Source organism: Chaetomium strumarium (genome assembly GCF_033439665.1).
Source record: "Chaetomium strumarium strain CBS 333.67 chromosome Unknown B0T15scaffold_1, whole genome shotgun sequence".
NCBI lineage: Eukaryota > Fungi > Ascomycota > Sordariomycetes > Sordariales > Chaetomiaceae > Chaetomium > Chaetomium strumarium.
Genome location: NW_026944429.1, coordinates 6,421,690 through 6,449,125, shown reverse-complemented (window position 1 = coordinate 6,449,125; position 27,436 = coordinate 6,421,690). Strand labels below are relative to the sequence as shown.

At 55.9% G+C, this 27,436-nt stretch overlaps 12 protein-coding genes across 12 annotated transcripts; 6 read left to right on the top strand and 6 right to left on the bottom strand.

The window, feature by feature from the left end:
• Nucleotides 1-67: 67 nt before the first annotated feature.
• On the top strand, nucleotides 68-1,786 carry B0T15DRAFT_571736 (uncharacterized protein; the record flags this gene model as incomplete). Its single annotated transcript, XM_062870869.1, has 3 exons — nucleotides 68-82; nucleotides 176-394; nucleotides 482-1,786. The coding sequence occupies 3 exons, from the start codon at nucleotides 68-70 to the stop codon at nucleotides 1,595-1,597; spliced, it is 1,350 nt and encodes a 449-aa protein (XP_062727135.1). The 3' UTR covers nucleotides 1,598-1,786.
• Nucleotides 1,749-3,655, bottom strand: B0T15DRAFT_72214 (major facilitator superfamily domain-containing protein). Its single transcript, XM_062871246.1, has 3 exons — nucleotides 3,323-3,655; nucleotides 3,055-3,266; nucleotides 1,749-2,986 (listed from the first exon to the last, which is right to left on the bottom strand). Exons 1-3 carry the CDS (start codon nucleotides 3,395-3,397, stop codon nucleotides 1,900-1,902), a joined length of 1,374 nt encoding a protein of 457 aa, XP_062727134.1. The 5' UTR covers nucleotides 3,398-3,655; the 3' UTR covers nucleotides 1,749-1,899.
• Nucleotides 3,656-5,005: 1,350 nt separating this feature from the next.
• On the top strand, nucleotides 5,006-5,788 carry B0T15DRAFT_507921 (uncharacterized protein; the record flags this gene model as incomplete). The annotated part of the gene is made up of 1 exon (XM_062867681.1): nucleotides 5,006-5,788. One exon carries the CDS (start codon nucleotides 5,006-5,008, stop codon nucleotides 5,786-5,788), a length of 783 nt encoding a protein of 260 aa, XP_062727133.1.
• A 1,155-nt stretch (nucleotides 5,789-6,943) lies between these two features.
• Nucleotides 6,944-8,321, bottom strand: B0T15DRAFT_72200 (Cenp-O kinetochore centromere component-domain-containing protein). The gene is made up of 2 exons (XM_062871245.1): nucleotides 8,184-8,321; nucleotides 6,944-8,116 (listed from the first exon to the last, which is right to left on the bottom strand). The coding sequence occupies exons 1-2, from the start codon at nucleotides 8,227-8,229 to the stop codon at nucleotides 7,203-7,205; spliced, it is 960 nt and encodes a 319-aa protein (XP_062727132.1). The 5' UTR covers nucleotides 8,230-8,321; the 3' UTR covers nucleotides 6,944-7,202.
• A 573-nt stretch (nucleotides 8,322-8,894) lies between these two features.
• B0T15DRAFT_521157 (acetyl-coenzyme A transporter 1-domain-containing protein) lies at nucleotides 8,895-11,337 on the top strand. The gene has a single exon (XM_062868547.1). The coding sequence runs from the start codon at nucleotides 9,285-9,287 to the stop codon at nucleotides 11,031-11,033; it is 1,749 nt and encodes a 582-aa protein (XP_062727131.1). The 5' UTR covers nucleotides 8,895-9,284; the 3' UTR covers nucleotides 11,034-11,337.
• A 239-nt stretch (nucleotides 11,338-11,576) lies between these two features.
• On the bottom strand, nucleotides 11,577-13,652 carry B0T15DRAFT_389705 (P-loop containing nucleoside triphosphate hydrolase protein; the record flags this gene model as incomplete). Its single annotated transcript, XM_062864506.1, has 5 exons — nucleotides 11,577-11,971; nucleotides 12,025-12,516; nucleotides 12,573-13,016; nucleotides 13,069-13,262; nucleotides 13,333-13,652. 5 exons carry the CDS (start codon nucleotides 13,650-13,652, stop codon nucleotides 11,577-11,579), a joined length of 1,845 nt encoding a protein of 614 aa, XP_062727130.1.
• An 857-nt stretch (nucleotides 13,653-14,509) lies between these two features.
• On the bottom strand, nucleotides 14,510-16,389 carry B0T15DRAFT_72186 (Rix1 complex component). The gene is made up of 6 exons (XM_062871244.1): nucleotides 16,310-16,389; nucleotides 16,064-16,233; nucleotides 15,938-16,010; nucleotides 14,932-15,878; nucleotides 14,620-14,831; nucleotides 14,510-14,549 (listed from the first exon to the last, which is right to left on the bottom strand). Exons 2-4 carry the CDS (start codon nucleotides 16,109-16,111, stop codon nucleotides 15,010-15,012), a joined length of 990 nt encoding a protein of 329 aa, XP_062727129.1. The 5' UTR covers nucleotides 16,112-16,233; nucleotides 16,310-16,389; the 3' UTR covers nucleotides 14,510-14,549; nucleotides 14,620-14,831; nucleotides 14,932-15,009.
• Nucleotides 16,290-17,119, top strand: B0T15DRAFT_72125 (uncharacterized protein). The gene is made up of 3 exons (XM_062871243.1): nucleotides 16,290-16,473; nucleotides 16,529-16,825; nucleotides 16,882-17,119. The coding sequence occupies exons 1-3, from the start codon at nucleotides 16,456-16,458 to the stop codon at nucleotides 16,984-16,986; spliced, it is 420 nt and encodes a 139-aa protein (XP_062727128.1). The 5' UTR covers nucleotides 16,290-16,455; the 3' UTR covers nucleotides 16,987-17,119.
• A 2,262-nt stretch (nucleotides 17,120-19,381) lies between these two features.
• B0T15DRAFT_72064 (uncharacterized protein) lies at nucleotides 19,382-22,585 on the top strand. Its single transcript, XM_062871242.1, has 3 exons — nucleotides 19,382-21,193; nucleotides 21,250-21,744; nucleotides 21,809-22,585. Exons 1-3 carry the CDS (start codon nucleotides 19,477-19,479, stop codon nucleotides 22,339-22,341), a joined length of 2,745 nt encoding a protein of 914 aa, XP_062727127.1. The 5' UTR covers nucleotides 19,382-19,476; the 3' UTR covers nucleotides 22,342-22,585.
• On the bottom strand, nucleotides 22,582-23,971 carry B0T15DRAFT_427461 (pyridoxamine 5'-phosphate oxidase-domain-containing protein). The gene is made up of 2 exons (XM_062865668.1): nucleotides 22,970-23,971; nucleotides 22,582-22,850 (listed from the first exon to the last, which is right to left on the bottom strand). The coding sequence occupies exons 1-2, from the start codon at nucleotides 23,734-23,736 to the stop codon at nucleotides 22,757-22,759; spliced, it is 861 nt and encodes a 286-aa protein (XP_062727126.1). The 5' UTR covers nucleotides 23,737-23,971; the 3' UTR covers nucleotides 22,582-22,756.
• Nucleotides 23,972-24,593: 622 nt separating this feature from the next.
• On the top strand, nucleotides 24,594-25,111 carry B0T15DRAFT_489955 (ribosomal protein S30; the record flags this gene model as incomplete). Its single annotated transcript, XM_062866642.1, has 5 exons — nucleotides 24,594-24,613; nucleotides 24,683-24,696; nucleotides 24,791-24,845; nucleotides 24,951-25,026; nucleotides 25,088-25,111. The coding sequence occupies 5 exons, from the start codon at nucleotides 24,594-24,596 to the stop codon at nucleotides 25,109-25,111; spliced, it is 189 nt and encodes a 62-aa protein (XP_062727125.1).
• A 518-nt stretch (nucleotides 25,112-25,629) lies between these two features.
• B0T15DRAFT_489954 (uncharacterized protein) lies at nucleotides 25,630-26,853 on the bottom strand (the record flags this gene model as incomplete). Its single annotated transcript, XM_062866641.1, has 3 exons — nucleotides 25,630-25,899; nucleotides 25,965-26,366; nucleotides 26,440-26,853. The coding sequence occupies 3 exons, from the start codon at nucleotides 26,851-26,853 to the stop codon at nucleotides 25,630-25,632; spliced, it is 1,086 nt and encodes a 361-aa protein (XP_062727124.1).
• Nucleotides 26,854-27,436: the final 583 nt, after the last annotated feature.

Sequence of the window (27,436 nt, the reverse complement as noted above, 5' to 3'; positions counted from 1 at the left end):
AGCCGGCGACTATGAAGATATGAGACCGGATGAAATCGATCTCAGATGGCCGAGGCTTCGATGAACCATGGTGGGGTTTATTGTAAGTTACCCCGCGGGTACCTGCCCGAGAGGATAGATGCTGCGTCACTGCACCGTTAGCGGAAAGGGTGGATCCCAGCTTGCACCTTAGTAGAATGCCAAGGCCATGCTTGGCGGAGACAAGGGGTCTTCGACTGAACCAAAACGCCAAACTTGCGACAGGTCGCCAACGTCTAGCGGCAACCTCGCCTCTTCATACCAAGCCGCGGCATCAACCAGAGCTACTAGCCGAATGAGAACCGGGCATACCACTGCCTATCCTGAAAGCATGTTGGTCTCGCTCACCGTCGGCAAGGTCGACGCGGGCGTCACCGTCCTGCTCACTCCCGACAAACGCCTGGCATGTCCATCACCCCGGCAGCCCGGGAAGAATACCCATACTGACTGCCATGTCTCTTAGATTGAGTTTCCCTCCATTCTTCTTCCTCCTGACATTACATCGGGATCTATTGTCGACATCAATGTTGCTCGGAACAAGAACTCCGAGTCGGAAGCTGAGCGCGCGTTCAGGGAGCTCCAGGACCAGATCCTCTCCTCCTTTGGCTCCGTCGAACCATCACCTCCCGTGCTCCGATGCCGCAACGCGACGCAGACGAGCGTGGTGCTCGAATGGGACCCAATTCAGCTCGCCACGGCCGATCTGATCAGCCTCGCGCTCTACCGCAATGGGCAGAAGGCGGGCAACATTCCGAAGCCGCTTTCGATGCACACCACCAAGATCAGCGGCCTGGCTGTGGACACCGAATACACGTTCCACCTGGTGCTACGTACGACGGCGGGAACCTTCTCGAGCCAGCGCGTTACGGTGCGCACGCACAAGATGACGGACCTGAGCGGTATCACTATCACGACGGGCATATTGCCGGCTGCCGTGCGCGAGAGCCTGACAGCCGCGGTAGAGCGCATCGGCGCCAAGATCGTGGACGGCGTGCGCATTGACACAACGCACTTCGTCACGACGGAAGGCCGCGGCGTGCAGTGGGAGAAGGCGAACGAACTCAACATTCCGATCGTGCGGCCGGAGTGGGTGGAGGCATGCGAGCGGAACGGGCGTATTCTCGGTGTCACAAAGTTTTATCTCGATGCGGTCAGGCCACCGTTTGAGGAGAGGCCCGGCACAGCTGGTACAACTAGCACGACTACTGCCGCTCCGGCTTCTGCGCCCGCACCGCCGCCTCCAGAGAAAGACGCCCCGCGAAACCATGCCAGGACGACTAGCACGGCTAGCCAGATAGCGGAACCGACTCCTGAAGAGGTGGCGGGACAGGAGAAGGAAGGGGATGCCGAGTTGGAATCCAGCGGCACCGAGGAAGAAGAGTCGCAGAAAGCGATCTCAGGCGGGCAGGATGAGCAGAAGGTCCTGGCGGATGAACGAGATCAGAATCGTCTGGCGGCGCGGCCAAAACCAACCGTTGAAGACGAAGACGAGACGCAAGAGAACAAGGCGGCCAGCGAAGACGAGAAAGGCGGGAAGTCCCCTGGTGATGGGTCATCCTTCCAGGATGTTGCTCTTTAATTCTAGCCAGTGTGGTGGATGATTGAGGATACCCTGTTTCGAACGGTGTGCCATCATTTGATTTTTGCTTTCGTCTCGGACTGTCTGGCGCGGACATGGTTTCGAGATCATTTGCGATAGAACGGAGAGGCACATCCAACAATGTTAATGGCAACGTTAGGCTCCATGGCAGTGTTACAGAAGGCGACGCTGTCGCATACGTCTATATCTAGGCCAGCCTCTTAATGCAAAGTTGTGGTTAACTATTGTACAGTACTATTCGAGATCCATCCGTCACATACGGAGTTGATGCGACTTTCAGCTCATAATTCCTTCTTGTCCCCCAGCGCCTTGGATGGAGTTCCCTGTTTCACAGACCCCCGTGGTGTCTTCAACCCGAGCAAGGCTAACGCACTCACGCCCGCAATACCGAGAGCGCCCATGTTATACGCTGCTTCCCGCCCCGCCCACCAGTAGATGGTCGTGAAGAGGACAGGGCCAAGGCCACGACCGAGCTGGCCCCAGCTTCTCAGCATGCCCAATTTACCTCCCCTCTCATCTTCGGCAGCCTCGAAGCTGCTGAGAGCATTCAACCCGGTTACAACGGTTGCAGACGTGGTTGCGAGGCATGTGGCGGCCAGGTAGAGGCCCGATACGGTAGAGATACGGGCAAGCAGGATAAAAGCGGCGAGGCATGCCAGCACGCCGATCCGGACGGAGAGCAGGGGTGGCAGCCGGCGGGTTACGCCGCCTTGCAAAATAGAGGCAACCAGGCCCACGAATCCGAGCAGTCTCCCGTTCTTGGTCGAGCTGTATCCAAACAGGTCATATGTCATGAACGGCAGCGAGAACTCCATGCCAGAAAAGAAGAGCAGGAAAGCCATGTGGACCAGGTTGAGGAGGAAATGCGAATTCGTCCTTTGCACCGGGACCGCCGCTGGCTTTGCTTCCTTCTTTCCCGCAGAGGCTGCGCTGTCCGTCCTGGTTAACGAGGGAAGCGTCTCGGGGAGGCTGACATAGAGATACACGGTCTCAACGACGATCAAGAATAGGGATACCCCGGCAGCAGTCGCAAACGGATTGGCAGCCACCGTGGCGATGGAACTGAGCCAGGCGCCCAATGCGGGGCCGAAGGTGAAGGCGATGGAGAAGCACGCGCCGATCAGGGCCATGGTCGACCCTCGACTGTTCGCATCGGAAATGTCGGTAGCTATCGCGGTGGCAAGCTGTACGTTGCCCTCGGAGAGACCGCCGACAATGCGCGAAGCCAAGAACGTCCGGAAATCGACTGCCATCACCCACAACAGCACCGAGAGGATGTTTCCCGCCATGCTAGCGAGCAAGGCGGTACGCCGGCCGTACTTGTCGGAAAGGTGGCCGATAATTGGGGAAGCGACGGCTTGGAGAAGACTGCAGAAGTCACATTAGCACCTGTAATACTGACATACCTTCCCAATTAGCGCGTTGTCTGAACTCACGAGAAGAGACTCCCCAACGCCCCGCCCAGTAGAACGATGTCATATCGGGAGTCGATGGGGCGCGCAAAGGCCGCCTTGTAGGCATTGAGATAGCTGAGCACGTTCGACAGCAGTGTCTTGGATGGTTCTGCGCCAGGCTCAAGGGGAGCTTCGGCGTTGCGATAGAACTCGAGGAGCTTCGGAAAAAGGGGGAGGATGAAGGTGAAAGATATCTGTGCACGGATCGTTAGACAGAGGGGATCACTAACGCGCAGTAGCAGTGGCATACTAAGTCTAGCAGAAGAGAAAAGAAGATGACTCGCAACACCCTTTTACGGGTGCTGGGGTCAACTGGTGGCGCCATGTTTCAGTCTGTCTGCAGTTGATCTCTCAGGGTTGTGAGCTCAGGTCGCAAGTTGAAGTTGCAGCAGTGTTCAAGAACTGTGGAAATGAAGAGAAAGGGTTTTCAAAAGTCGATCACGGCGAGCACAATACGAGAGATATATGGAGATGCCAGAGAAAAATACGTAAACGGAAAAATAACAACATCCAACTCATATACAATCGCTCTACCAGCGTTGCAGCGTCAAGCTGTCCTCAACGTGGATGGCGTCAGCTTTATGAGGCGGAGTGCTAGGTCTCTGGCCCATCGGAGCTTCCGCAAGCTCCGGTTCCGACAGCTCCAGCCACACTTATCCAAATGCTAGGTTGTTAGCTAGGTCATTCATTAGCCACTGAGCATGGCTGAGCCACATCTTCCCAGAGCCGTCCGATGGATCCACCTAGCACACTCTACCCTAACCCTGGATCTGCGACAACTCGGTCAGCTCAGCTCGTACGGAATACGGATAGGTCGCAAGGGATGGGGACATGGATGAGTCCATGTCTCCCATTCTATTCGTGCCAGCCTCCAGAGGAGAAAAACAAAGAGATTATTTCTGTCTCAGGCATAGATACCCTTTGATTTGAGTCATTTGACGCAGCAGGACGCAGTAACCTTCCCAACTCGGGCGATTGTGGCCAGTTACGGACGATCGGTGTGCGGCCATGACACTTCCAAGGGACATCGATCCGTCAGTTCGATGTGACGGCAGAACAACATTACGACATCCCAGCCGTACCGGGCTTTTGAAGGGAGACCAGGCTGACCCAGCCCTGTTTCTCCGCATTGAGGACATTATGATCGACCCGCACAGACAGAGTCAAGCTGGGACCTGGGTGCGGTTGAGGCAGCTAATGTGGCCTCCCGCAACAAGAAACAACAACCAGAACGTCGTGAGACGCGCCATGCTAGGGACGGGATGCGCCGATGCAAGGGTAGACAGTCCGATCACCCGCTTACCGCTATCCCTTGGAAGCGGCCAGACCAGCCCTTGCAGGACCCGATCGTCTCCCTCATCGTAAGGCCCGCGATGCCGGAGGTAAGTGACAATGACATCGGCCCCAGGCCCCCAATGCGCCGGGTCTGTTGCCACGCTCTTGCAGGATGGAAGCAAGGGACGGCCGACTATGTGCATACAACGTTTGATTCAAACTCGACTGCAATCTTGCGGGGGAAGCACTTTGCGGCTGTGTGCTGTGCGCTGTGTGTTCTGTGCCCTGCATGTCTTGCCGTCATACATGTCCCCTTGCACTCCCGACAGGCAAGGGGGTTGGTTCAGAGGCGGGAGGATGGTGTCCAATATTGACGTCGATCACGAGCAATCAACAGGTGCATACACTCTCGCCGCTCGAGGTGCCCTCTTCCTCGGAGCTTGTCGGCTGGACGCCACGGGGGTCCGAACGTTGTGTTGCGTTCAGCTGAGGCCTTTCGAAGAGGTTCAGGGGAACATGCAACAAATCCTATATAAAGCACTTCACCAACCCTTCGTCCCGAGCCGAGCTTCTACCTTGTGTCGTGTCTCTCAGTGCCCAAGGTGCCATCCACTCGTTTCTCTCACTCGCTTTCTAACTTGCCAAGCAACATCTCAACATGAAGACCGCAGCCGTTGCTCTCGGGGTCTTCGCCGCTCGAGCGGCCGCAATCATTGGCGACCTCAATGCGGAGCTCAGCATCTGTATCGGCCTTCCGGCCTGCGACCGACCGTCGTCTGCCACTGCCAGCGTGTCTCCGAGCTCTCCCACGATTCCCACCACTGCCAGTGTCCCCTCAGGCTATCCCACCTGGGATCCGGAGCCCCCGAAGTGGACAACGAGCACCATCTGGTCCACGAGCGTCTCCACCATCATCAGCTGCCGTCCGACCGTGACCAAATGCCCGGCTCACAGCACCGTCTTCACCACGGTCACCATCGCGGTCAGCACAACAGTATGCCCCGTAACCGAGACCCCGTCCTCCACCCAAGCTCCTCTTCCTCCTCCTCCTCCTCCTCCTCCTCCTCCTCCTCCTCCCCCTCCTCCCTCTTCTGCAACTCCCACCTCCACTGCAGTGGCCCCGTCTTCGACTCTCCCGACTACGTCCGCCGCGTCTACCACGTCGGCAAGCTCTGCTTCCCCTCCTGAAAACTCCACCTCGACCTGGGTGGCGCCGGTTGTCAGCTCTTCCTCTTCCGCCGCCGTTGTTGCTCCGCCGCGGCCTCCGCCGCCCCTCGTCACCAGCTACCCGACGCTCACCACCAAGTCCGTGGGCACCATCATTCCGCCGTCCAAGACGACGTCTTCCGGGCAGACCATTGTGACGGCGGGCACTGGCCACAATGTCCAGCGTGCTGGTGGCGCGCTTGCCGCTATTGCCGTTGCCGCCGCCTTTATGTGAAGTATAGTAGAGAGAGGGAGGTTGGTCGTTGGGTCCCTCTTGCTCTCGTATTTGTTTCGTTTCGCCTCATTCTGCTTCACTGTGTGTGATTTACCAGGGGAAGTGCGAGACGTTTGGGCCGTCGAAGTTAGATCACGGTTTCTGGTGCGGGAACAGAGGGGGTCATTAAAAGAGGCGGAGAGTTGGTGGATCTATTTGCGGGTTGGGGATATGCTGGGAAGGGGGATGATGTTTTCTCGCCGTGGTTATTTACTGTATAGATACATTCAACTTTCCAATAGATCCTTCACTACTTTAGTCCGTGGCTCCGGATGTAGCCTCTGGCTGCGCCCGAAGTCTAGGACGCTAGTTGTAATCACTTTGGTCTAATAGTTCTAACAACATCAACCTTCGACCGGTGTTCATGTGATATGGAATCTTCCTAATGTAGATGAATTTATATAGGTTTTCTCTTCGGCAAGGGCCTCTCCCCGAGCGGCGCCGAAAATGATCGCTACCTAACCAAGACCTTGATGCTCTCATCCGTGCCTGTATGGGGTCCTCTGAGTCATTCCTAAATAGCATGCATATCCTGATAATCACCGGCCGAACATCGACGACTTCCCGTATGCCGAGTGTACAATACATACCCCACAAAGCCGAAGGCACCAACCCCGACGTATTGCCATGCCAAGTTGCAGCCTTGACCAGCACTCCTCTCGTAATGTGCCACCAAACTAATGGCATGACAGCAGCAGAGCAACCTTGGTACCTAGATTTGGGGACCCCAAAGAAGGTCTCGGTGGAAGCCATCCGCGGCGTGTCGACGTGGGACGGCAAGGCGGATTGGGACATAGCATCGAACGGGTCGAACATGCCGTGGCCGGAGCTGACGGAGACGGTCGAAACACCGCGCATAGTATTCAGAGCGTCATCAGACGGGTTGGTATAGACGTTGTAGGGGTTTGGGGGTAACGGCCGAAGTGACTCCTGGAATGGACGCCAGGTTGTAAGACGGCGCGGTAAGGTGAGGCGCCGCTGGCGCAGGTAATTCGGCGTGCCGCTTGGATGGCGAAGAACCTGCCTCCCGGGTTCTCGAACCCCTTCGCGGGGATGCAGCTCCGGGGTTTCGTACGCATAGATACTAGTAGTAGCACTCGCACAAAGGGCGTTGGTATGCCTGTGCTATGCCCTCTGGGTGTCATTCCTTGGGCTTTGGAAGCAATCATCCGGCCTTGCACCGCGTACTGGCTGGAGTGGTTCCCCGAGGTGGGCGTCTTGCCCGCAGACCGGGCCGCCGCCCCCCTCCCTTGGTCAGCCTCGGGGTCCGGTGCTTGCGCATGGTTGGCGTATCGGCGCTGTCACAGTGGTTAGGTCTGAGAAAGCAGAGCAGCCCGATCATTAAGTGCATAGCATGGCTAGTGACTGGCAGCACTCAGACAAAAGCTGCCAGCCGCTTCACCACGTCCTCGACCCTTACCGCCCCGCCTAGCAGGTCCCTGCCGGCCTCTCGGTCCCGTCCGTTCTCGCCCACCACGACCAGCTTGAGGATCTCCCCGTCATCGCCCATAACTAGCCGACCGGTGCGCCCATCGGCCCACTCAATAGTAAGCTGCTTAGCCTCGGCATCAGCCGGGCTGATATCCACCAGCGCGGCCGGCTGCCGCTGCCGCTCCGAGCTCTCTCCGAGCCCGCTACTTGTCCTCCCCAGCCCGGCCGCTTTCTTCAGATCCGCAATGATGCCAAGCCTATGGTGATAGCGGACCACCTCTCGGCGCAGCGCCCGCGCAAACCTAGCCAGATCCTGCTTCTGTGGGGCCCGGGTTGCTCCTGCATCGCCATCCTGCCTGCCGCTACTGCCCGACTTTTCTGCTCCCACCGTGGGCGCCGGTAGATACCTCCCCGCCAATCCCGCAAGGGGTATGCACGGCGGTAGGGTATGCCGATGCACGCGTAGATGGCGGCTGCCCCCGGGCCCGGGGTACGGCCTGTTCAGCAGGACGTAGTACGGCCGCAGAAACTTGGCGCGGCTGACGACTTCAATGCGCAGGCCCAGGATGGCGCCGCCGTCGACGGCGTGCGGGTCCGGGTCCCGCACGCGAAAAGTGGTGATGCTAGCACAAGCGCGATACAGGCATTGTTGGTTGTGCGCTTGTTGGAGGGCCGATTGGAAAACGAGTTTTTGTTTGATGGATGAGTCAGAGATGCCGCTGCCGCTTTTGTCGTTGTCGGCGCGTGGCAGGGTGAGGCTCGGGGTGGCAGGCTCTTCTTCTGTGAGGAGTAGCCGTGTGGAGGGGGCTGTGATGAGGGTTGATGTGTGGATGCGGATCTGCTTTCTGAGCGAGGAGACTGTGATGTTTGTTAGTGGATAATAATGGATTAGAACGAAGATTGAAGAGTTGCGGTATGGCTGCACCTTTTGTCTGGAGGTCCTCGATTTCCTCATCAAGAGTTGATGCCATTTTCGGCCCCCAGCCGTTTAATGCGTCAATCAACGTAGGAATGAAGGGAAACAAATTCGAGACGCGAGGTAACCGACGCTACTGACTCAATCTACAAGATGAACGGATACCAGAGGCCGGCGAGAATATGGAACTGTATTGTCACGAGGTCTCTGCCTTGGCTGGTATGTTCACTGCCAGAGAATCATCTCTCACAGCGCCGCTCTTTGTTTACTTGAGGTTGCAGCCCCTTGTCGGTCCGCCAACATGCATGTGCTGCGGAACCTAGCTTGGCGTAAATCTCAGGCTTGGCAGAAATCTCAGGCTTGGCAGATCTGGAGCTTCGCCTGCCTGAGACAGACGAACTTCGCATGTCTGTGACTCTGAAAAGTTGCAAGGGGATTAAGTGCGAGCCTTCCTGTATTCGTAGAGTAGACAGATAGGTACCTACCCAAGGGTATGTTTTCTGATTGTGCTGCTGTTGTCATGGATCACGTGAATTACCATCAGTCATCCTGCAACTTTGAAATCTCGGCAGTGCGCGGGTGCATTTCAACGCCACTGTGCAAAGGCCACCGTAGCAGCTTGCGCTCCCCCACAATTCCACCACCCAATCAACAGCTCCTCAGCTTGCAGCGGCTGCCCAGTGCTCCACATGGCCCAGGGTTGCCCTCCGAGCTGCCGGGTCAAAGCGATGTGGCCCGGACACTTTCAATTCGTTCTGGAACTTGGCTCTGGAATCCTGGATTTCCCCCCGGCGTTGATCTGACGTCCGGCAGCCTTCCATAAAAGGCCACCTTCGTTAAGCTCAGGACAACAGCCTGCAGGCGCCCAACAAAAGTTTCTCGTCTCTCTTTAATAATTTCGTTCAAGCCCTGCGACACTCTGTGGTTTCCAGGCCTGCGCACATCTCCGCATATTTGCCCCAAGCCATTCATTCACTCGACCTAGTCTTTGATAGGTACCCTCCTCGAGTCCTCATCGATCGACATCCCCGCCATCTGTGCACCCGCAAGAGACGAGGTGAAACCGTCCCACAACGAAGAACGCTCCTGATTCTCATACACGTCATACCTATGGGTACCAAGTCTCGTCGCGCCAAATCGCCGCCCCTTTCTCGAAACGGTTCTGTAGGGCGCGCATCCGGGAGGAAGAGCAACGGCCGCCCCGCCAGCATGAATACCAATGTCGAGCTCCTGCGGCGCAACATATCGCACGAGACCTCAACGTCGGAGGGCGCTGTAGCGAACCTGATGGCTCACAACTCCTTCTCGCTCGACGACCCCGTGCCCAAGACGCCGACAACCAACAACCATGGCTTCTTCGAACTGCCCAAGAAAGACCAGAGGAACTTTGGCCTGCTTGTCCTGCTGTACTTCCTCCAGGGCATCCCGCTGGGTCTGGCGACAGGATCCGTCCCATTTCTATTAAAGAACCACATGTCGTACGGCGAGATTGGCATCTTCAGCTTAGCGTCGTACCCTTATTCTCTGAAGCTGTTCTGGAGCCCTATCGTAGATGCGGTATGGAGTCCCAAGATTGGCCGGAGGAAGAGCTGGATCATCCCCATCCAGCTGCTATCCGGAATAGGCATGCTATGGCTAGGCGCAAGGGTCGAGAAGTGGATGGAATTGACCGGCAAGCCTGGCGGACCCACGGTCTGGGCCTTCACCTGGTGGTGGTTCTTCCTGGTGCTCATGTGCGCCACGCAGGACATCGCCGTTGACGGCTGGGCGCTGACCCTGCTCACGCCGGGCAACGTCTCGTATGCCTCGACGGCGCAGACCGTCGGGCTTACCGCCGGCCAGTTCCTCTCCTACACGGTCTTCCTGGCCTTCCACTCCAAGGACTTCGCCAACAAGTGGTTCCGCACCGAGCCGCTCGACCACGGGTTATTGAGCCTTGGCGGCTACCTCACCTTCGCTGGATGGGCCTACATCGCTGTGACCATAGGGTTGGCCCTGCTCAAGCACGAGGAAAGGACCAGGAATGAAGACGGGATCTGGGACGTGTACAAGATCATGTGGGGCGTCCTCAAGCTGAAGAACATCCAGGCGATTATCCTGGTTCACCTCATCGCCAAGATCGGCTTCCAAGCCAACGACGGCGTCACCGGCCTGAAACTTCTTGACAAGGGCTTCGGCACCGACAACATGGCGCTCACCGTCCTGATCGACTTCCCCTTCGAGATCGGCCTAGGCTACTACGCGGGCAAATGGTCACAGGAATACACGCCGATGCGCCTCTGGTGCTGGGGCTTCATGGGCCGCCTGGCGGCCGCCATCCTCGCGCAGTTCACTGTCTACATCTTCCCGGCGGGCGGAGTGACGAGCTGGTACCTCCTGACCGTGATCGCGCAGCACGTCTTCTCGACCTTCACCAACACCATCATGTTCGTCGCCGTGGCCGCCTTCCACGCGCGCATCGCCGACCCGGTCATCGGCGGCACCTACATGACCCTGCTCGCGACGGTGTGCAATCTGGGCGGCACCTTTCCGCGCTTCTTCGTCCTGCGCATGGTCGACTACTTCACCAGCGCTACGTGCATCCCGCCGACCCATCCCAATCCGGACGCTACTAAGCCCGCGGTGCCCGCGGTGACGGCGCCCTTCAGCTGCGCCGTCCAGGCGGACAAGGAACGCTGCTTAGCGGGCGGCGGTGTCTGCGAGATGCAGCGCGACGGCTACTACATCGTCAACGTCCTCTGCGTGCTGATCGGTGTCGTGACCTTTGCGCTGTTCATTCGACCCAGGGTGCTGCAACTTCAAGCGTTGCCGCTCCGGGCTTGGCGGTTATCTTCCTCCCCTTCGTCGTCCAAATATTGACGGGCTTTTTATTTCTTGCTAGGGTGTTATGGGGATGGTCGAAGGGGCTCGGAATGTTACGTAGCACATATTCGCATGATAGTACATAGCCAGAGGAACAAGATTCACTCGCATACCATGTGCACTCGGGGTGTAGACATCGAGTATGGTAAAACTGTGAGATATGACTAAGATAAGGTAGGTAGGTGTGCGATAGAGGAGGGTGTCACTTCCATGGATATGCAAGGGACGGGCTGTGGCCTTGTGCTCTGCCAGGTGGCGGCTTTGAATTTGAGCCAGCTTACAAGACAAATCACATCACGAGCCTTTGTTGGGAGCATCAGTTGGGTTGCCCGGGTGATCTTCGTATTAGCTTCTCCTTGCGCAAAGAACTACCATCCTGGAGGCTTCGCCGATTCACCAGAGCCTCATCCAGAAAGACTCCAAATATCTCCTCCTGAAAGAGGTCCATGACAAACCCAGGCGGAAACCACCAGTCGCCAGTTCATAACCATCCGCACACCGCATACCCACCCGAGGCCTGTGATCAGCAAGGTGGGCTATCTACCAGCCAGCGCTAGCGTCAGCACCCCAAGCGCCTCCACTAGTATTGCCATTTCTATTGCCATTGCCAGCGCTGTCGTCGGCACCCCAGCCGCCGCCGATATTGCCATTGCCGTTTCCAGCATCACCAGCATCACCATCGTCGCCTGCACCCCAGCCACCGCCGCCACCGGCATCTCCACCGTCGGCGCCAGCGGTCTCGTCCTCGAAGTCCGAGTCGGCCTCGAACTTGAGGTTGCCCGGCGCCGCGCCCTCTGGAACGTAAGACTGCAAGAATTCCGGAACCTCCTGGTTGGTTTCAATCAGGGTACGGGTAAGTACCGAGGCAATCGGTTCATCTCTATCGGTATAGAAAGAGGTCGCCAGGCCACGGTGGCCGATGCGACCAGTACGACCTGCGGCTGTTAGAACCAATGTCAACATGATGTCGGTGGGCACGAAAGCTTACCGATACGGTGGGTGTATTCCTCAATTCCTCCATGGTCCATGGACGGCAGATCGTAGTTGATGACATGCATCACGTTGCGGACGTCAATACCGCGAGCCGAGACACCAGTGGTAACCAGAATGGGCCACTGGCCGCTGCGGAATCCACGCATGGCCGCCTCACGCTCTTTCTGGGTACGATCGGAGTGCATTGACGTGCACGGCATACCCGAGTTGTAGAGGAAATCGTCGACCTCCTCGGCAGTGCGCTTCGAATTAACGAAGATGATGGTGCGAGTAGGAGGCAATGACTGAAGCAGATCAATGAGGCACTTCTTCTTCATCGACGGGTGGACCTCAACGATGTTCTGCTTGATGTTCTCGTGAGAGCTTCCAGCTCGACCAACACGGAGTCGCACATGGGTCTCGGCCAGGTGTGTCTTGGCCAGCTCCCGAGCAGCCTTGGGGAAAGTGGCGGAAAACAACATGTAGTTGATGTTTCCCTCTTCCTGGTCTGTTCACCAGTTAGGCCAGTGATATCTCGCTACCGCTTCTCGAATTTGAACTTACCACCACCGGTCATGATCTTGTCAAGTTCGTCCTTCCAGTCTTGGTCGAGCATCTCATCTGCCTCGTCGATCACCATGTAGCGCACGCGGCGAAACGTCAGTGTGCGAGGTTCCTCCATGAAGCGAACCAAGCGGCCGGGAGTAGCGATCAGGACATCGCAGCCCTTCTGAAGCTGGGCCTCCTGGTCCTTGTAGGAACCCGTGCCGCCGTAGACAACGCAGGGGCGGAGCATAGTACGATAGCAAAATTTGCGCGCTTCATTGAAAATCTGAACCGCCAGCTCACGAGTCGGGGCAATGATGACCACCAGAGGCTCAGCGCGGCAGGGAGCGTCAACACCGGGCTTGTAGGTCGCCGGGTTGGGCCGCCAGGCGGCGAGTTTCTTGGCCTTGCCCATCAGCTTGTTGAGAATGGGAATCAGATAGGCAGCGGTTTTGCCCGAACCTGAACGCTGGTAAGAGGAGAGTCCGCATCCCCGAGCTGACCATGTGCTCACCTGTCTGCGCGATGCCAATGACATCGTAGCCAAGATGAATCGCCGGGAGGCAGTAGCGCTGAATCGGCGTCGGCAGCTCATATCCGGCCAGTTCAACGTTCCTCAACATGACCGGGTGAAGACCGGCGTCCTTGAAAGTCGCGATGGGCTCGACACGCGCGGGGCCTTCCTGAAACAGTTCAATGGAAGCAATCCTATTGTTTTACGTCAACCAAATAAACTCGAGGACAAAGAAGCTATCGGAGATCGATGCAAACAACTCACTTGCTGAAGTCAATGCCGTGCTTCGAGCGATTGCCCGGCTCACCGAAGAGCTCAACCTCAAGGGCCGGGATCTCCGGACCGACGTCGCCAAGCTCACCATTCCACTCGTAAGTCTTTGCATTGCCCTCCCAATCATGGGTGGCATCGACACCATAGGCATTGTAGTCGTAGGGAGTTGCCTTCACCCAGCCGGGGGAAGCGTTGTGCTCATCACCGGCCTGATTGTTTCCATTGGCGGGCAGGGCTGCGTTCAGCTCGGCGGTGCCGAAGGTGTTAGCGTCACCAGCCGAGGAAGTCGTACCCCAGCCTTGGTCCGCCATTTTGGATTCTTTTATTGTTAGCTGCTTGTTCTCGAACAGGAAAATCAACGAGGAAAGAGTAAATGGAGGGAGGCCTCGATGAAGCAGGCTCAAAAGAAAACAAACCCAACCAGGGAAGCAGGAAGGTCTGTGGAAATTTGGGAGGGAATCAGGGCTCGCAGGCAGACAGGTCGGTTAGGTAAGCCTGAGTTCGAGGGTTCAGGAGGAAAGACCGACCCATTAAGCGAGGCAAAGCCACAGCAGGAAGGGAGGCTAGGAAGGGGGGTCGGGAAGGCGCGAGTTGCTGAAAAGCGGAGGCTCCTTGCGGAATATGCAGTCGGGTCGATCTCGAAATGTGATCGATTTTAGAGCACTAGGGCAAAGAGAAGGGAATAGAGAAAAGAGACATGACGCTTACCTCGAGTCACAAGCAATTGAGGGAGTTGAGATGCAGCTTGCGAGTTAGCGGCGAGAGTCGATGTTGTAACCGTCCAGAGGAAGATGGGCGGCAAGTTGGTGAAGGAGAGGAGAAAGAGGAACCAAGGTAGCCGCAGAGGAGGAAAGTTTATAGGCAAGCAAGAAGGGCAAGAACTGCAAATCAGCCCAGCTCAACAGAATCGAAATTAAATTTCCGTTGGCTTCCTCCCACAAGCAGCCGTGAATAGGGCAAGAGACGCGGCCTATCACGCGCTCCGTTCCGATCAGAGAAGCTTCCGGACCAGGGTTTCTCACAGCGGAGAAGACAGCGGAAAACAAGGGGCGCACACTGTACGGCCCGGGAATGTGCAGAGTAGAGGCATGGTCCGGCGATGCCAAACCAGATGTTAGGCTTCGGCTAGTTGCCAGTACTAGTCCTGATTTCTTCCCGTTACGCGTATTGTAGCGAGAGTACTGAAGAGTAAGTCGTGGTGTACTACGCTGTTGCTCCGAGTATTAGCTGGTTGTTTACTTTGAAAGGGGTTTTAAAGGGGGGGTTGGCTAGGGTTACCAGGATAGTGTCAATAACACGTGTTTAGGTAGTTTGTAGGAAAACACCTTCTGTTTGCTTTGAATCAGAGTGGCTGAGAAAAGAAAAGGCTCTTGAACAATTTCATGCCGCGGGGTTGTGAGTTTGCCATTCATATCTGAATGAGGATGCCTCGCTCTGTGAAATCAAACAGCAAGGAGGCCAAGAAGGCTGGCATCAATAAGACACTGCCACTGTCGAACCGAGGTCAGCCGATAATCGTGTTCATATTTTGCACTGAGTGTACATGGGAAGCGAGGCTGAAACTCAGTCCTTATGGGAAGGTAAACATACATTGAAAGGTGAAGAAACGCCATGACCCTGCCGCCCCTTAACGCCCAGAATGCAACGAAGCCGATCTAGTGTGCCTTATCAAAGCCTGCCATTCATTGCCTTGTCCAAGGTGGCAGCAGCTCTGCCAACTGTACCGCCCTCCTTCTTGGCACCGTCCATGCCGGCAGCGATGGCAGCTCTCCATTTCGCGTCAAAGACGCGCTGTCTCGAGATGCGGTCAGGATACATCTCGCTGTCTTCGTCTCTGGGCGTTCCGAAGAGATTGAGGTATGCAAAGGGATTTGGCATCCCAGGCAGGCAGTAGATGTTGTCCCAGTACGCCACGGCGTTGTACGGCACTGGCGCCTCAGGCCGAAAGCCAGTTTGGATGAACTTCGCCAGGACTTGGATCTGCCTGGCTTGTGCCTCGGGCCCTTTCTTGGTCCCCAGTGTCGGCCGGGAGCTGGATGTCCAGCCTTTGGCGCTCATGGCAGACCCAACACTCGGGTTCCAGCCCAACATTGAGCTGAAGCTATTCAGCGTCTTTAGCCAACCTCCGGGACAGGAAACAGTCTCATCACCAGCAACGTCCAGGACCCACTCCAGAACGTTCAAGGTGTCGCTCCGGATGTCATTTGACAGATGCGTCATGCCACTCCGGACATACATGAGGATCTTCTCAACGTGTGGTCCGACCTCAGCTGGCGGTAGAGACCGGAACAGTTTGAGGAGCTGAGTGCGCACCGATGCCGCCCCGTCTGACATAAGTGGGAGTAGCTTTGTTAACACCCCTGAAGTCCCGACCGGGTTGTTGGGCGTATCGGCGGAGAGCTGGTTGGTAATGTACGCCAGTGCATCGCGTCTTTGATTGTCGGACTTTGCATTGATGGCAAGTGACAGGTTCTGCTTGAACTGCTCTGCTGGATCTGAGCTCTCTGCTACAAGGGTCTGCTGATTGACAACAATGGCTGGGCTTTGTCAGCGAGTCCCTACTAGATTGAGCAACCGCCGATATCAAGGTTCACACATTTGGACTTAAAGCTCGTGTCAGTGAAGTTGGATGCCTTCGGCTTCGCTTTTCCGACTTTCAGCTTGAGTTTCTAGGATTATCTTTAGTGAGCGGTTCTGAGGCATAGCATCAGGGGGTTCGCACCTGGAAGTCCTTCTTTTTCTCCTTCTTCTTCTTGGTGCTAGAACCCATTCTTGGCTCATAGGCGATGCTGCAGTGAGACCAGCAGTATCCAAGAATGGATTTGGTTGTCTCAATGGGAAGGCAAGAGTTAGCGGCGGAAAGGATATTGTTGGAAAAATAGGCGGTGTAACCTGGCAGATCTGCGGGACACAGCCCGATCAAGTTAGCGTGCTCGGTCAACCCTCCGAGTGCTGCATTCCTGCTCACATTCAGCAGAGTAGAATAGGTGGGAAGCGAGCCGCCGTTTGGGGGCCGCAACTCGCTCTACTCACTCCCATCAATCTACCACTCTGTGTTTCACGAGTTTCTTACCCTGGAAATAAATAGATTCACGCAGTTCAGATTCTACTACCATGGCGGATACAATTTCGGTAAGTTGTTCTGTGGGTGCCTACAACGCTCTGGTCTGACTCCCTTCTGCATCAGACCCCCGGCCCTGATGCGTTTGAGGAGAGTTTGGGCCGCCTCTCCAAGAAGGCAGGTGTCAGGGCTACGATTGTCCTAGACCGAGCCTCGGGTGCAATTCTGAAGACCAGCGGTCAGGTTTCTTCAATTCGTAGCTCGAAGACACCAGGATTGTCCATGTCGGCGGCTGTTGGGTCTTTTTCAAGTGAAGCGAGCGGCAACAGCGCCAACGAAGACCAGGGCGCTGAGGAACTGGCATCGATGGTGTGGAGGTTCGTTGGCACTGCGGGCAGCCTCGTGCAGGAGCTTGACACTGAGGTAGGGTGTGACCGTTAGGCAGATGCCAACCAACATTCAGGGCTAACGTCTTGCAGGACGAAGTGAAATTGCTGCGTTTACGGACGAAGAAGCAGGAGTTTGTCATCGTCCCCGACACCAAATATTTGTTGGTAGTGGTCCACGACACCTCTTCCGCATGAACAAGTGAGGCACCAAGGTTCATGGAACAGCAGCGGATGTGGGCTGAAGAGTCTGCCATATGTTGGGCATGGCTTTCTCCCGGCAGTGCTGCTCTGCAGGGCTACTAACTTCTCCTGGGGCCGGCAGCCCAGATAGCCTCGGATCAACATCTCAGCTTCGACTTGAGCAACCCTAGTCTCCAGAGAGTCCTCGAGCCGACGCTGTCATGAACTGTCGCTGCTCACTTTCGGACATGTTCGCTGCGCGGACCTCAACAAAGAGCAAATGTGCAATCAGCCTGCGCAATTTGGAATGTGGTGGGGCCGCTCTCATCAGAATACGCACCAGGGCTGTCAAGGCACAGTAAGAATGGCCACGGTTTTGCCTGCAGTGAGACGGCACCCCAAACCATCACCAACAGCCGAAATGCGTTGCCATTCGAAGCCGCGCCGGACCCCCAACAAGACACAGCTGGCTGTCACATGAGGTCGCGGCAATGGAAAGAAGACTTGGGAGCTGGCTGTTGTGAACCTAATGAAAGAAATATGTGATTGCAGGAAGAGCTCTGGACGCTCCAATGAAATTACCAACCCGTTACAGGCCGATTCACATCATGTATTGTATGTATGACGATGCCGGTGCAAGTCGCTGGTGGGCCGTGGCATTGGGCGTGCTACCTCTGGATCTGAAACAGCCCTGCCAGCGCACCGGAGACTCCCAGTCTCTGTAATTGGCAGTGGGGTACAGTTGAATGCCGTTTGCTGGTTAGCGTGGAACTTGCGACAGCGACCAGGCCCTACTAAATTCAGAATGATACAGTTCAACAGTCTTGAGAATCGACTCAATGCGAGAGAATAGAGCACTCAGGAATAATCAGAGAGACCATCTCAATGCGTGCCATTTTCCTACATGAAAGCTACCTAGGTTTCAATGTTGAGATGGAGTTTTGGACTGGCCCTGGCCTTCAAGTCATAAAGTACGGATACGTACCTAGTAGTACTGTACTATTGTATACCACATTAAACAAGGGGCGTGTAAGTGTCCGGTGGGGAACAGCTCCCCACCAACGACCTGCATTTCTTTCGCTTCCGTCATGCAGGATCGTGAGGATGCATTGTCTAGGGCCTCTAGGCACCATAGCTGCTGACCTACACCTCCATTCATAAGCACTTAAGTTCCCTAATTATTATGGCTTTGGTGGTCATTTGGCTCCTCACTGCATGTTACTACACGATCGACAATGCAATTGACGGGACCGGGCACCTAACGGACATGGTTGCTGAGTCGTGCGAGCCAGAATCCCCCCAATCCTGCTGCGCGGGCCATCTGGCGGCTCGAGTCTTCCGTCCTCTATCTTTTCCCGCCGGGCCGTTGAGGGAATGATCTCCGTCTCTTGTGTTTTCATATCTTATACCTCCAAGATCCTAATAAGGGTGTGTTACATGCCAGTAGACTCTACTGCGCATTTCTTCTCTTTAAGTCGAAAGCCAACCCTCCGGAACCTGCAGGTTGCCGCTTGACCGGTGCACTACGTCTTGCAGTTAAGCTCTGCTGGACTGGCTGCATCCTCGATAACACTTCATCGGCCGCGTCTCCCAACGGCGCGCATCTATCATGGGTCCTTTCTCGATCTTGAAGAGATCGCCTCGCGGTCGCAAAGACAACGAGCCGCCGAGCAACGGGGATGACGTCAAGATGGCGGATGACCCGCCGCAGGAAGACAGGCAAGGCGAGGAGAACCGTGCTGCCGGCATATCGGACGAGGCCAACGACGGCGAGACCAGTGAGACCGGTGGGATTAAGGGTCGACGCGGCTTCAACCGAGAGCTGTTGCACAACCTCCGAAGTCGACTTACAGGGAAGCAGTCATCGGCCCCTCAGCGGGGAACGTCATCGCAAACCCAACGTCAGCAAGACGCCGCAACGGTAAGAATGGCCAAAAAACTACTCTCCCCCGTGGATGTCCTCCAGCCCCATGTATTTCAATCTGTTGCCGATCTGGAATGCAAATGCAAGTTCGACACGGTAACAGTGTTGATCGCTGCCTGTCTCACTCAGACTCTCGTGGGCGTGCTTGGAGAAGAAAGTGCAAGCCAAGCCCGGTCGCTGCTTCCCCGGAGCGAATGCCGTCACCCCTGGCGCAGCCCGCGTGACCATGGCAGCATGCCCCCATCGGTTGCGGCCTGCACCAATCGTACGAGCAGCGCCAGGGGCCTCGCAGTTACTCTCTTCCCGGATATTCTACATACCACATATCAATCCCAATTGAACGTTGAAAGAGCATTAGCTCGTCCATTGCCTCACCACACAGGCCAATGACACACAATGAACACGGAGAATGTGGCTGACTGACCATCCTCGACACTGATCAGGTCTCCGAGACATCTACGCAACTCTCGCCGCGGAGTCCTCCTGTCAACCCGAATAAGCCTCTACCGTCCCCGCCGCCGCCGGGCAGCGAGCAGACACGAGGTCCGCCGGCCCGACCCGCCCTTCGGTTGAACCGCATCATGGTCAGCCTGACCGAGTCCGACGTTGAGAAGCTGTTCTCGGGGGCCCCGCAGTATTTTGCCCGGTCCGAAGGACACTACACGGGAGCCCCGCATCCATCGGTAGCATTTCCGTGGGACGAGGCGCTGGAGATCCGGGACCTCACTGACCACACGCAAATCGATGACAAGGCCTGGGGCTCTGTCACGGCTTGGCCTCACATCACCCGGGATGTCAAGAGTGACCGGTCCGCTGCCCAGAGGGCTTCCGAGGAGAAGCGCCGTGCGCACTTCTATCCTCGATGCCGCGAGCGGCCCAATATGCTGAGCATGGCCGGGCTCGAGAAGGGGAGCGTGGGGTACCAGGCAGCCCTCGAGCTGGCCGTGGCCGATGCTCTTCAGGAGGAGCAGTTCGGCTTTGAGGGTCTCGCTGCCAGGCTGCCTGTAGTTGTCGAACAACGTCAAAAGATGCTTACCTCAAAAGATGGTCTGCGGCACGTTGATGAGACGGTGATCATGGAGCAGCTCATCAAGAACGGGCAGAGGTACACCGAGAGGCATCTGCGCGAGCGGCGGGTCTCGAGCGAACTCTACAACGAGCTGTTCCTTCAGATCCTCCATCCACCCACGAAGGTGCTCGACCACCGAGACCCGTATAGCCTGTCCGTTCAAATCCTCGCTCTAGTCAAGGTCCTCGCTGCGCCAAACATGTGGATCGACTTTTCACATGTCGAGTGGCGCATTCGGCTGGGCCAGCTACTGTGGGAAAATCCCGTGGAGGAAAACAGCGAGGACGGATCGTCTAATAACGTGGGCGAGTTGGCGGCTGACCTCCACGAAGAACGGTACTGGTTGCTCCTGCAGATCCTGTTAGCTTGCGAACTGCTTGTTAGATTGGACGCGATCACGGAAGGGGAGGAATTGGGGATGGAGAGCATTCAGCCTGCCGAGATCCACAGGTTCGACAAAGAGGCGAACAAGTCCGTCAAGTGGTCGCTCATCCTAGCCCGAGCGTGGCTCGAGAATATCGAAGTCATCAAGACCGAAGCGACCGAGCAAACAAGCGACGATAAGCCCTCGGGTTGGTTAGCGAGTATGACCAAACGTATGTCGTGGAGTCGCGACACCGCATCGCATGGCCATCACAGCCGTGGCCCTGTCTATGCAATCAAGGGGAGGCACGTGCAACGCCAGGTTGATGGTCTGGCTCACTTTGCCAGGCGGCTTCGTTGGCCCGGCGCAATCTCCCACGTCTCCAACATAACGGACAGCTGCCGGTCCGTGGCCGAGGGGACTACGCTCAACACACCGCTGGCCAGCCCGACCACTCGAGCCGGGAGCCGTCGTTCGTCTTACTTTGGCGGCGCGAAGGTGGACACCCAACCCCATGGCACTCCATCTCGGCGGAAGAAAATCTCAGCGGCTCTACAGCCGTCTGGGTGGCTCTCTAAGAGCTACGTCTCGGGGCTAATACTGCCTGGAGACGGGCTATGTCATTTTCTGATGGCAACTTTGCTAGAAAATGATCCGGAAGCTCTGTCGAAGCTGGGCCCCATGGCTGTTCTTTCCGGTGGTTTCGTCTATTCCGGCAAGAGTTTCTGGAGCACAGCCTGTATTGTTGGCCGTGTGCTAGCTGCCGGCAAAGGGGCTGTAGAATGTATGGGCTGGATTTCCAGTGATATCACCCCGCAAGGTCTCGGTGATTGCTGGGTAAACATTGAAGCAAAAGAAACGCCAGGTAAGAACACGGCAATGTCGTACACTCAACGGCTCGCAGCTGATGTGGATGAACAGAAGACTCGCTTCAAGTCAACAAAAAGGCCCGATTATGGGGCAAAAAGGCAGTTGAAAAAGAGTCGGATGTACTTGGGAATGCAGATCCTCTGTCGGTCCTCCCAGCCGATTTCATCGTACCCTCTGATAACATCTACCGGGATAAACCGCCCCCGTTCATCGAGATCGAGCTGAAAGCTCTTCGCCTCCGGGCACCAGTCGGCTCTGCTCATACCACACGATCCGAGAACCATGGAACCACTTCCATATCATATGATAGCCGGACTCCGCAGATCAATGCATACGCAGCCGAACTCTCCTTTACCGTGACCAATACCGATTCTGGGGAGGCAAAGGAGCACACCTATTCCCTAGCCAAAGATATCAACTTCGTCACGGCCCACCCTTGTGTCCCTTCGCAACATGTAAAGATAATGAAGTCACCTTCCAGCCCTACCATCAAACATGTCGACCTCTGGGGCAACAGCGCTGCCGGTAAAACTGCTAGCGTTGTCGGTAAGAGCACCCAAATCTGCTGGTCTGTTGTCCTGGTCATATTGAGGAAGCTAATGGGATGCAGGCCATCCCTTACACAAGTACTTTACCTACACAGCTCTTCACCTGTCCGAGCTGATAACAAAGCAAGACTTCTCGTTGGAATCCCTGTTGGGCACTTATTCGTCAGCTCCCTACCGCCCGAGCCTCAACCCCGCCGCGACCAGCAACGCCGCCAAGGTGCTCGTCATTGATTGCATCACGAACTTCCAGCCCCAGCCGCAGGAGCACGAAGTCCCGCTGTCCCCCGTCCTCAGCCGAACAGACAGCAACACATCCGCCACTAGTCCCTCGCCTGCCCCGTCTGGTCCCGTCTTGGGCGGGACTCAAGGTGGTGAGAGCGGAAGCCTCCCGGGCGCCCTCGAGAGTGCCTCGAAAAAGATGCACTCGGAGACGCGACGGCGGCGGTTCGGTTCGGACATGGAAATCTTTGCTCGGGCCTTCTGTGCGGACAAGGGCTGGAACGCCCTCATCAGCAGACGGAGGAGGGGATGTTTAGCGTGTGCGATACGTGAGGCTGGGGCGCTGGGGTGGAAGGTGGTTATCCGTGTAGATTAGGTCACGCGTGTGTTTCATACTGTCGATGTCACCGGAGCACGTAGCGAGCCCACAGCATCCCGTGAGGCTCATGGTTTTGGGAATCATGACTCTGCTCCACTCCGACCCTGAATGTAAGTATGGTTGGGATTTGTTGATAGTTAGCAGTTCACAAAAGCTGGTCCACGATATGCTGCATACCTAGGTAAGGTAGAGATACGCAAGAGTCAGTTGCTGGAACGCTACCGTGTTGAAGCAATTTGGATCAAGTGCAAAATCCCTGACAGAATTGATATGTAACATGATACGTGGTTGCTATATCAGGGAAGTGAACGACTTCGAATACAACAAATTCGGAGCGTGGCGCTCATCATCTCTGTCGCCGCTAAGGTAGACAGACATACCATTACAAGCCCCAGTCTCTTAAAGCCCCCTTCTATAGATCTCCAGGAACAACAGACCACTCCTTCCAGCCCTTCTTCTCCCCGGGCAGGCGAACATTCTGCCATTCCTCCCGCGTGACGTTTTGCCTGAGTGGTCATTGTCAGTTTATCTTTAGTCGACTATTGTCCGCGAGCGGTTCCAGAGCGGGATGCGAAAAAAGCTGTAGGGGAAGAAAGGGCAAACAACGGGCAATGGGGATACATACCACTCCTCAACTGGGATCCACCCAATGAATGCCCGATCGCCGAAACCACCAACCCAGTAGATCTGCTCCACGACGAGCCGCACAAAGTGTGATTCGTGGATCCGGTTGCCGGGAAGCCAATATTTGGCGTCGGGATGCGACTTGACGAAGCACTTCGCCAGCTGGGAGCCTTCATGCCCGTCTCGATCATCGCCGCCCTCGATGGGCTCAAGGTGGCCTATCAGAGAGAAGCGCGGGAGGTTGGCGGCTGAGTAGGGGAGGGCGAAGTCGTGATGGTGCTTGTGCTTGTGATACGCTTCTTCTTCGTCGTCGTTGCTGGACCATCCCAGGTAAGATAACCACTTTTGCTTGACGGTGCTCTCTATCCGCTTCGCTGGCGGATGAGGCGGCGTCCATTGGACGGCTAAGCTGACGTTGCTCCCCGCGGCGGCGTTCTTGAAGGTGGTCCCGATGGAAATGGCCAGAATGGTCGGGTTGCCGAAGTCGTTGTCCTCGCAGTCCGCGACGTACTCCATCAGGCCGTACGGCATACCGCCCAGTCCGGAGGGGCGGTTCTCTCGATGAGTGACATCATCGGCGTGTTTGTCTTCCGGGAAGACGGTCGAGATGGTGCCGAGCGGTGTCAAAGCCAGGATCCGCCGTCCAAGGACGGCCGACTCATAGGACGTTGGGATGCTGAGTTCGTGGCTAGAAGCGGAGATAGTAGCTGCTCCTGCCGCTGCAGTGCAGCAGGAAACGAGGGTGCATGTGATTGCGCCCGGTTTCATGATGGACGGTTTCTGTACGATGACAGCTCAGAGAATGCAGCTGAAGGACAGGAAGTTATGGAGGAGAGACCCTCTCGGCTACCTGTGTGGGATCTGTGTTGAATTTGAAGTCCTCATACTGAGATGGCGACTGCTGGTCACCGCATCCCCCTGCCACAACCATTTAGTTCCGGGCCGCAGTCGGATGATGCTGGGGTTGTGGGGTCACACGCATCCACATCTTCGCTGCCAAGACATCTTATCAGATCATCTTTCGCTGCAACAGGTACGCATATGTAAGTACCGTAGCCTGCATCGCCTGCATTAGGTAGTTCTCCTCAATGTATGGCGACATAAACACAGGGAACCGTCGCTAATATACCCCATTGCAGATCATTAAGGAGAGTGTTCTTCATGATGGCTTACTTTCGGCAGGATAGGCAATCAACATAGATGGGTTACTGGGGGTTCGTCTTTGGGAGCAGTTGGTAATACGGAACATGTTGATCTACCTCCAGAAAAGGATCGGAGAAGGAGGCAGTTCAATTAGTACCTTACACAGGGAACTGTCTCTTTTGAGCTCCTTCATGCACAATATCCTTCGAAGAGCCTGCATGTCCATTGTCAAGTTGTTGCGTTGGGTTTCACTTGGCTTGTATATCGGTGCACGTGCATGCTCACATGACCCGCCACATCTCTTGGTTTCGAAGCCCCAACAGCCCCGCAGGGCTCCCACAATTCTTTAGTAAGCCGAAGGATAATCCGCAGAAATCGCCATCCCCGGAACGCGATCAGTTGCAGACTTTCTCCCCGTCCTCCGCCTTCATCGACGCAGTCCTTCAGAGAGAGTTCATCGCCATCAAGTCACAACATCCAATATGGGCAAGGTTCACGGAAGGTAAGGATTATCCATCTCACTCTGACGGTTTTCTGCGTTCAAAGCTGTTGCTAATCCTGTCGCGCACAGTTTGGCCCGTGCCGGTATGTTTCCTCCCCAACGATTGCCGCAGCGACTGTCGATGCAAAATTCGTCTCTCTGGACATTGTCGAACGGATTCTGATCGGGTACACACAGGCAAGGTCAAGTCTCAGACTCCCAAGGTCGAGAAGCAAGAGAAGAAGAAGACTCCGTACGTGCACCTGAACAAAGGCTCCGAGTTACCCGGATACCCCGTTGCAGCGACAATAATCCAATCGAACGACTGGGAAATAGCGGGCTTCTGACAGGTTGATAGTAAGGGCCGTGCGAAGAAGAGACTCACTTACACTCGCCGGTTCGTCAACATCACGTTGACTGGCGGCAAGCGCAAGGTTAGTGGACCGTTTAGCCACGATAGACGAGGAGCCGAGGCTGATGTGTGCTGCGAAACAGATGAACCCCAACCCGGGCTCCTAAACAACTTATTGCGATAAATGAATTCCGGCAGCCGTGGTGACATTATGAGACAATGTTGACCATGCGGCCGAGACTCTCCGTATCCGGGGATGTCGGGGGGGCAAGACCTGGTGATGCTGATGTCTTTGATTGGCAAAGGCGTGAAACTTGACAATGGAAACACATCAGGCAGGGGTCATCATGACAATGGCTTTATGGCGTGGCACATCATTTCGCACTCTGGGAACGGGTAACGGTTTCTTGGCATGTTGCGATGCGTCGTCTGTACATTCAAACGGACGCTCGATAGGGATATATTCTATCTCGATCTTTTCTGCATCCATGGGGCCCTCCTCATGGAGGATAGTATGGACCCCGGTGTGCAAAACCTGAACCCTCGGACAGGTCAGATATTCGCCCCATATGTGTACGTTCCATCGTTTTGCCTACCAGGTGTCATATGTCATCCACACGTTTGGAGGGAGATACTTCATGTCCACAGAGCTACTTGATGGATAGCTGAGGCACTAGATGGCGAACTATGGTATGCTAGTAATGTGGATTTGGTCTAATCCATCCATGGCGGTTGCGTCGAAGGATTTCAAGACGGACTGGCCAGCACTCCACATGAGCTTCTTGTCCCCGTCGGTTTCCCTTTGCTCCAACTCTTGTGCGATCTCCAACTTCTCTTCGAGATGGCCGGGTGGCCAGTGGCAGAAGGCGCGCAAGTCGTACAAGAGTTGCAAGTAGACGACGCCGAGGTGCGGATTGGCCATTGCCATGACAGTGTCGAACCCCTTCTCCGTCAACTGTAGAGAAGGCTGGTCAGCAGCGGTAACGAAATTATGGCGTCCTAAATCGCAAGGTCACTCACCTCCCAGTCGCCGGAATGCTCGGGCTGCAGGCGAGCTCCCCCACGGACAAGCCAGAACAACAATCTCATCGAGTCCCAACCGCAGGGGTCGGTCAGGAGACGACGCGGAATCCTGATCCGGGGATGGACATCGAAACGCTTGTCAACCATCCGGAGCATCGCCCGCCAGACGTCAGGTTCCCTAGCGACTTCAGGAGGCTTGAGGCAGTCCAGGCAACCGATTTGGAAGCGCTTCCACTCCTCCTCGTAGCGTGCCTTTACACCTTCCATAAGGCTGAGAGCGCGCTCTCGATCTCCAGGTAACTTGGAGAACCACTGCAGACCGTTCGTCCTTCTGGCCCATTTTTGCTGAGCGTCGAGGACAAGGTCGGCGTTGACCCATTGGCAGTTAAGAACATCAGTCTGTTGAGGGTTTCGGTATCCAGTCAGTCCTGGCAACTCTTAGTTCGGGTGTGATGTAGAAGGCATGACGGACCTGGAACTCGGGGTCTCCCGGCACGTTCACAGTCATGTTCCGCACCATGCCGTTGGTATCTGGGTGTGCAAACAACTCGTCCCAGGTCGGAGCAAAGGCTGCTTCCACCAGCTCGGTCAGGAACTGTGGATGCGAGAACCGCTTTCCGATCCGGAGGCTGCTGAACAGGAATTTGAGGTTCCGAGACAAGAGGATGATGCGCTCGAGAAGCTCGACGGGCAGGTTCTCGATGGGAGCCGGGGGCTTCTTAGACTTGCAGCGCTTTCGAGGCAATCCGTCGACGTCATGCATGGGTATGGCACCATCTTGGGTTCGCTTCCGCTTTCGCTTCTCCATGATGCGTCTTGGTTCTGGTGGTCTCCAAGCCTTCTTTTGACGTCCTCTGCCCCGGACCTTGATGGGCGTGAGTTCCATGGTTGCGGCCAGAGGAGAGAGACACTTTCTATGGAGTGATGAAAGACGAATCCACCGGGCGAGGACGCATTGCACATGCGCGATGTCGATGTGAAAGACCCTCAAAGCAACATCAACCTAGGACCTATAATGATGACAGCCATGATCGCAGAGAAAAAGGTACCTCGAGATTCAAGATCGGTAAAAGGCCATTAGTGACGTCGAGGATCGGAGTATGAGCAGATGCGAGCTTATCTGGCCAGTTTGATCACTTGATGCTATTCTTAAGCAAAGTGATGATGTATAACGTACATGATAAGCGAGCGACGCAGATAAGCGAGCGACGCACTTTCAGTGCGACGCGCCTCCTCTAAACTTTTCCACCAAATACCACCGCAACAAGCCATGCGTAGCCCCTCAAAAGAAGCCAGGCTTCTTTTAGCCCTCGAAGCTATCAAACAGAGCGAGAATCTCAGTATCCGGGCGGTAGCCAAGCTATACAACGTTCCAGAAGCAACGATTCGCCACCGGCGCAAGGGACGTGCTGCAAGACGCAATATTCTAGCCAACTCGCGTAAGCTCACGGATCTAGAAGAGAAGTCAA

Bases quoted from the DNA above. Each gene is read 5' to 3' on its own strand.
- B0T15DRAFT_72064 (XM_062871242.1), top strand. From the start codon at position 19,477: ATGGTCAGCCTGACCGAGTCCGACGTTGAGAAGCTGTTCTCGGGGGCC. The intron at 21,194-21,249 runs GTAAGAACACGG...GTGGATGAACAG, and splicing joins TGAAGCAAAAGAAACGCCAG to AAGACTCGCTTCAAGTCAAC. The intron at 21,745-21,808 runs GTAAGAGCACCC...AATGGGATGCAG, and splicing joins TAAAACTGCTAGCGTTGTCG to GCCATCCCTTACACAAGTAC.
- B0T15DRAFT_72200 (XM_062871245.1), bottom strand. From the start codon at position 8,229: ATGGCATCAACTCTTGATGAGGAAATCGAGGACCTCCAGACAAAAG. The intron at 8,117-8,183 runs GTGCAGCCATAC...CAAACATCACAG, and splicing joins CGAGGACCTCCAGACAAAAG to TCTCCTCGCTCAGAAAGCAG.
- B0T15DRAFT_521157 (XM_062868547.1), top strand. From the start codon at position 9,285: ATGGGTACCAAGTCTCGTCGCGCCAAATCGCCGCCCCTTTCTCGAAAC.
- B0T15DRAFT_72125 (XM_062871243.1), top strand. The intron at 16,826-16,881 runs GTAGGGTGTGAC...AACGTCTTGCAG, and splicing joins TGCAGGAGCTTGACACTGAG to GACGAAGTGAAATTGCTGCG.
- B0T15DRAFT_72214 (XM_062871246.1), bottom strand. From the start codon at position 3,397: ATGGCGCCACCAGTTGACCCCAGCACCCGTAAAAGGGTGTTGCGAGTC. The intron at 3,267-3,322 runs GTATGCCACTGC...ATCCGTGCACAG, and splicing joins TTTCTCTTCTGCTAGACTTA to ATATCTTTCACCTTCATCCT. The intron at 2,987-3,054 runs GTGAGTTCAGAC...TGACTTCTGCAG, and splicing joins GCGTTGGGGAGTCTCTTCTC to TCTTCTCCAAGCCGTCGCTT.
- B0T15DRAFT_72186 (XM_062871244.1), bottom strand. From the start codon at position 16,111: ATGGGTTCTAGCACCAAGAAGAAGAAGGAGAAAAAGAAGGACTTCCAG. The intron at 16,011-16,063 runs GTGCGAACCCCC...AGATAATCCTAG, and splicing joins AGAAAAAGAAGGACTTCCAG to AAACTCAAGCTGAAAGTCGG. The intron at 15,879-15,937 runs GTGTGAACCTTG...GACAAAGCCCAG, and splicing joins CACGAGCTTTAAGTCCAAAT to CCATTGTTGTCAATCAGCAG.
- B0T15DRAFT_427461 (XM_062865668.1), bottom strand. From the start codon at position 23,736: ATGAAACCGGGCGCAATCACATGCACCCTCGTTTCCTGCTGCACTGCA. The intron at 22,851-22,969 runs GTATGTATCCCC...ATGACCACTCAG, and splicing joins TGGATCCCAGTTGAGGAGTG to GCAAAACGTCACGCGGGAGG.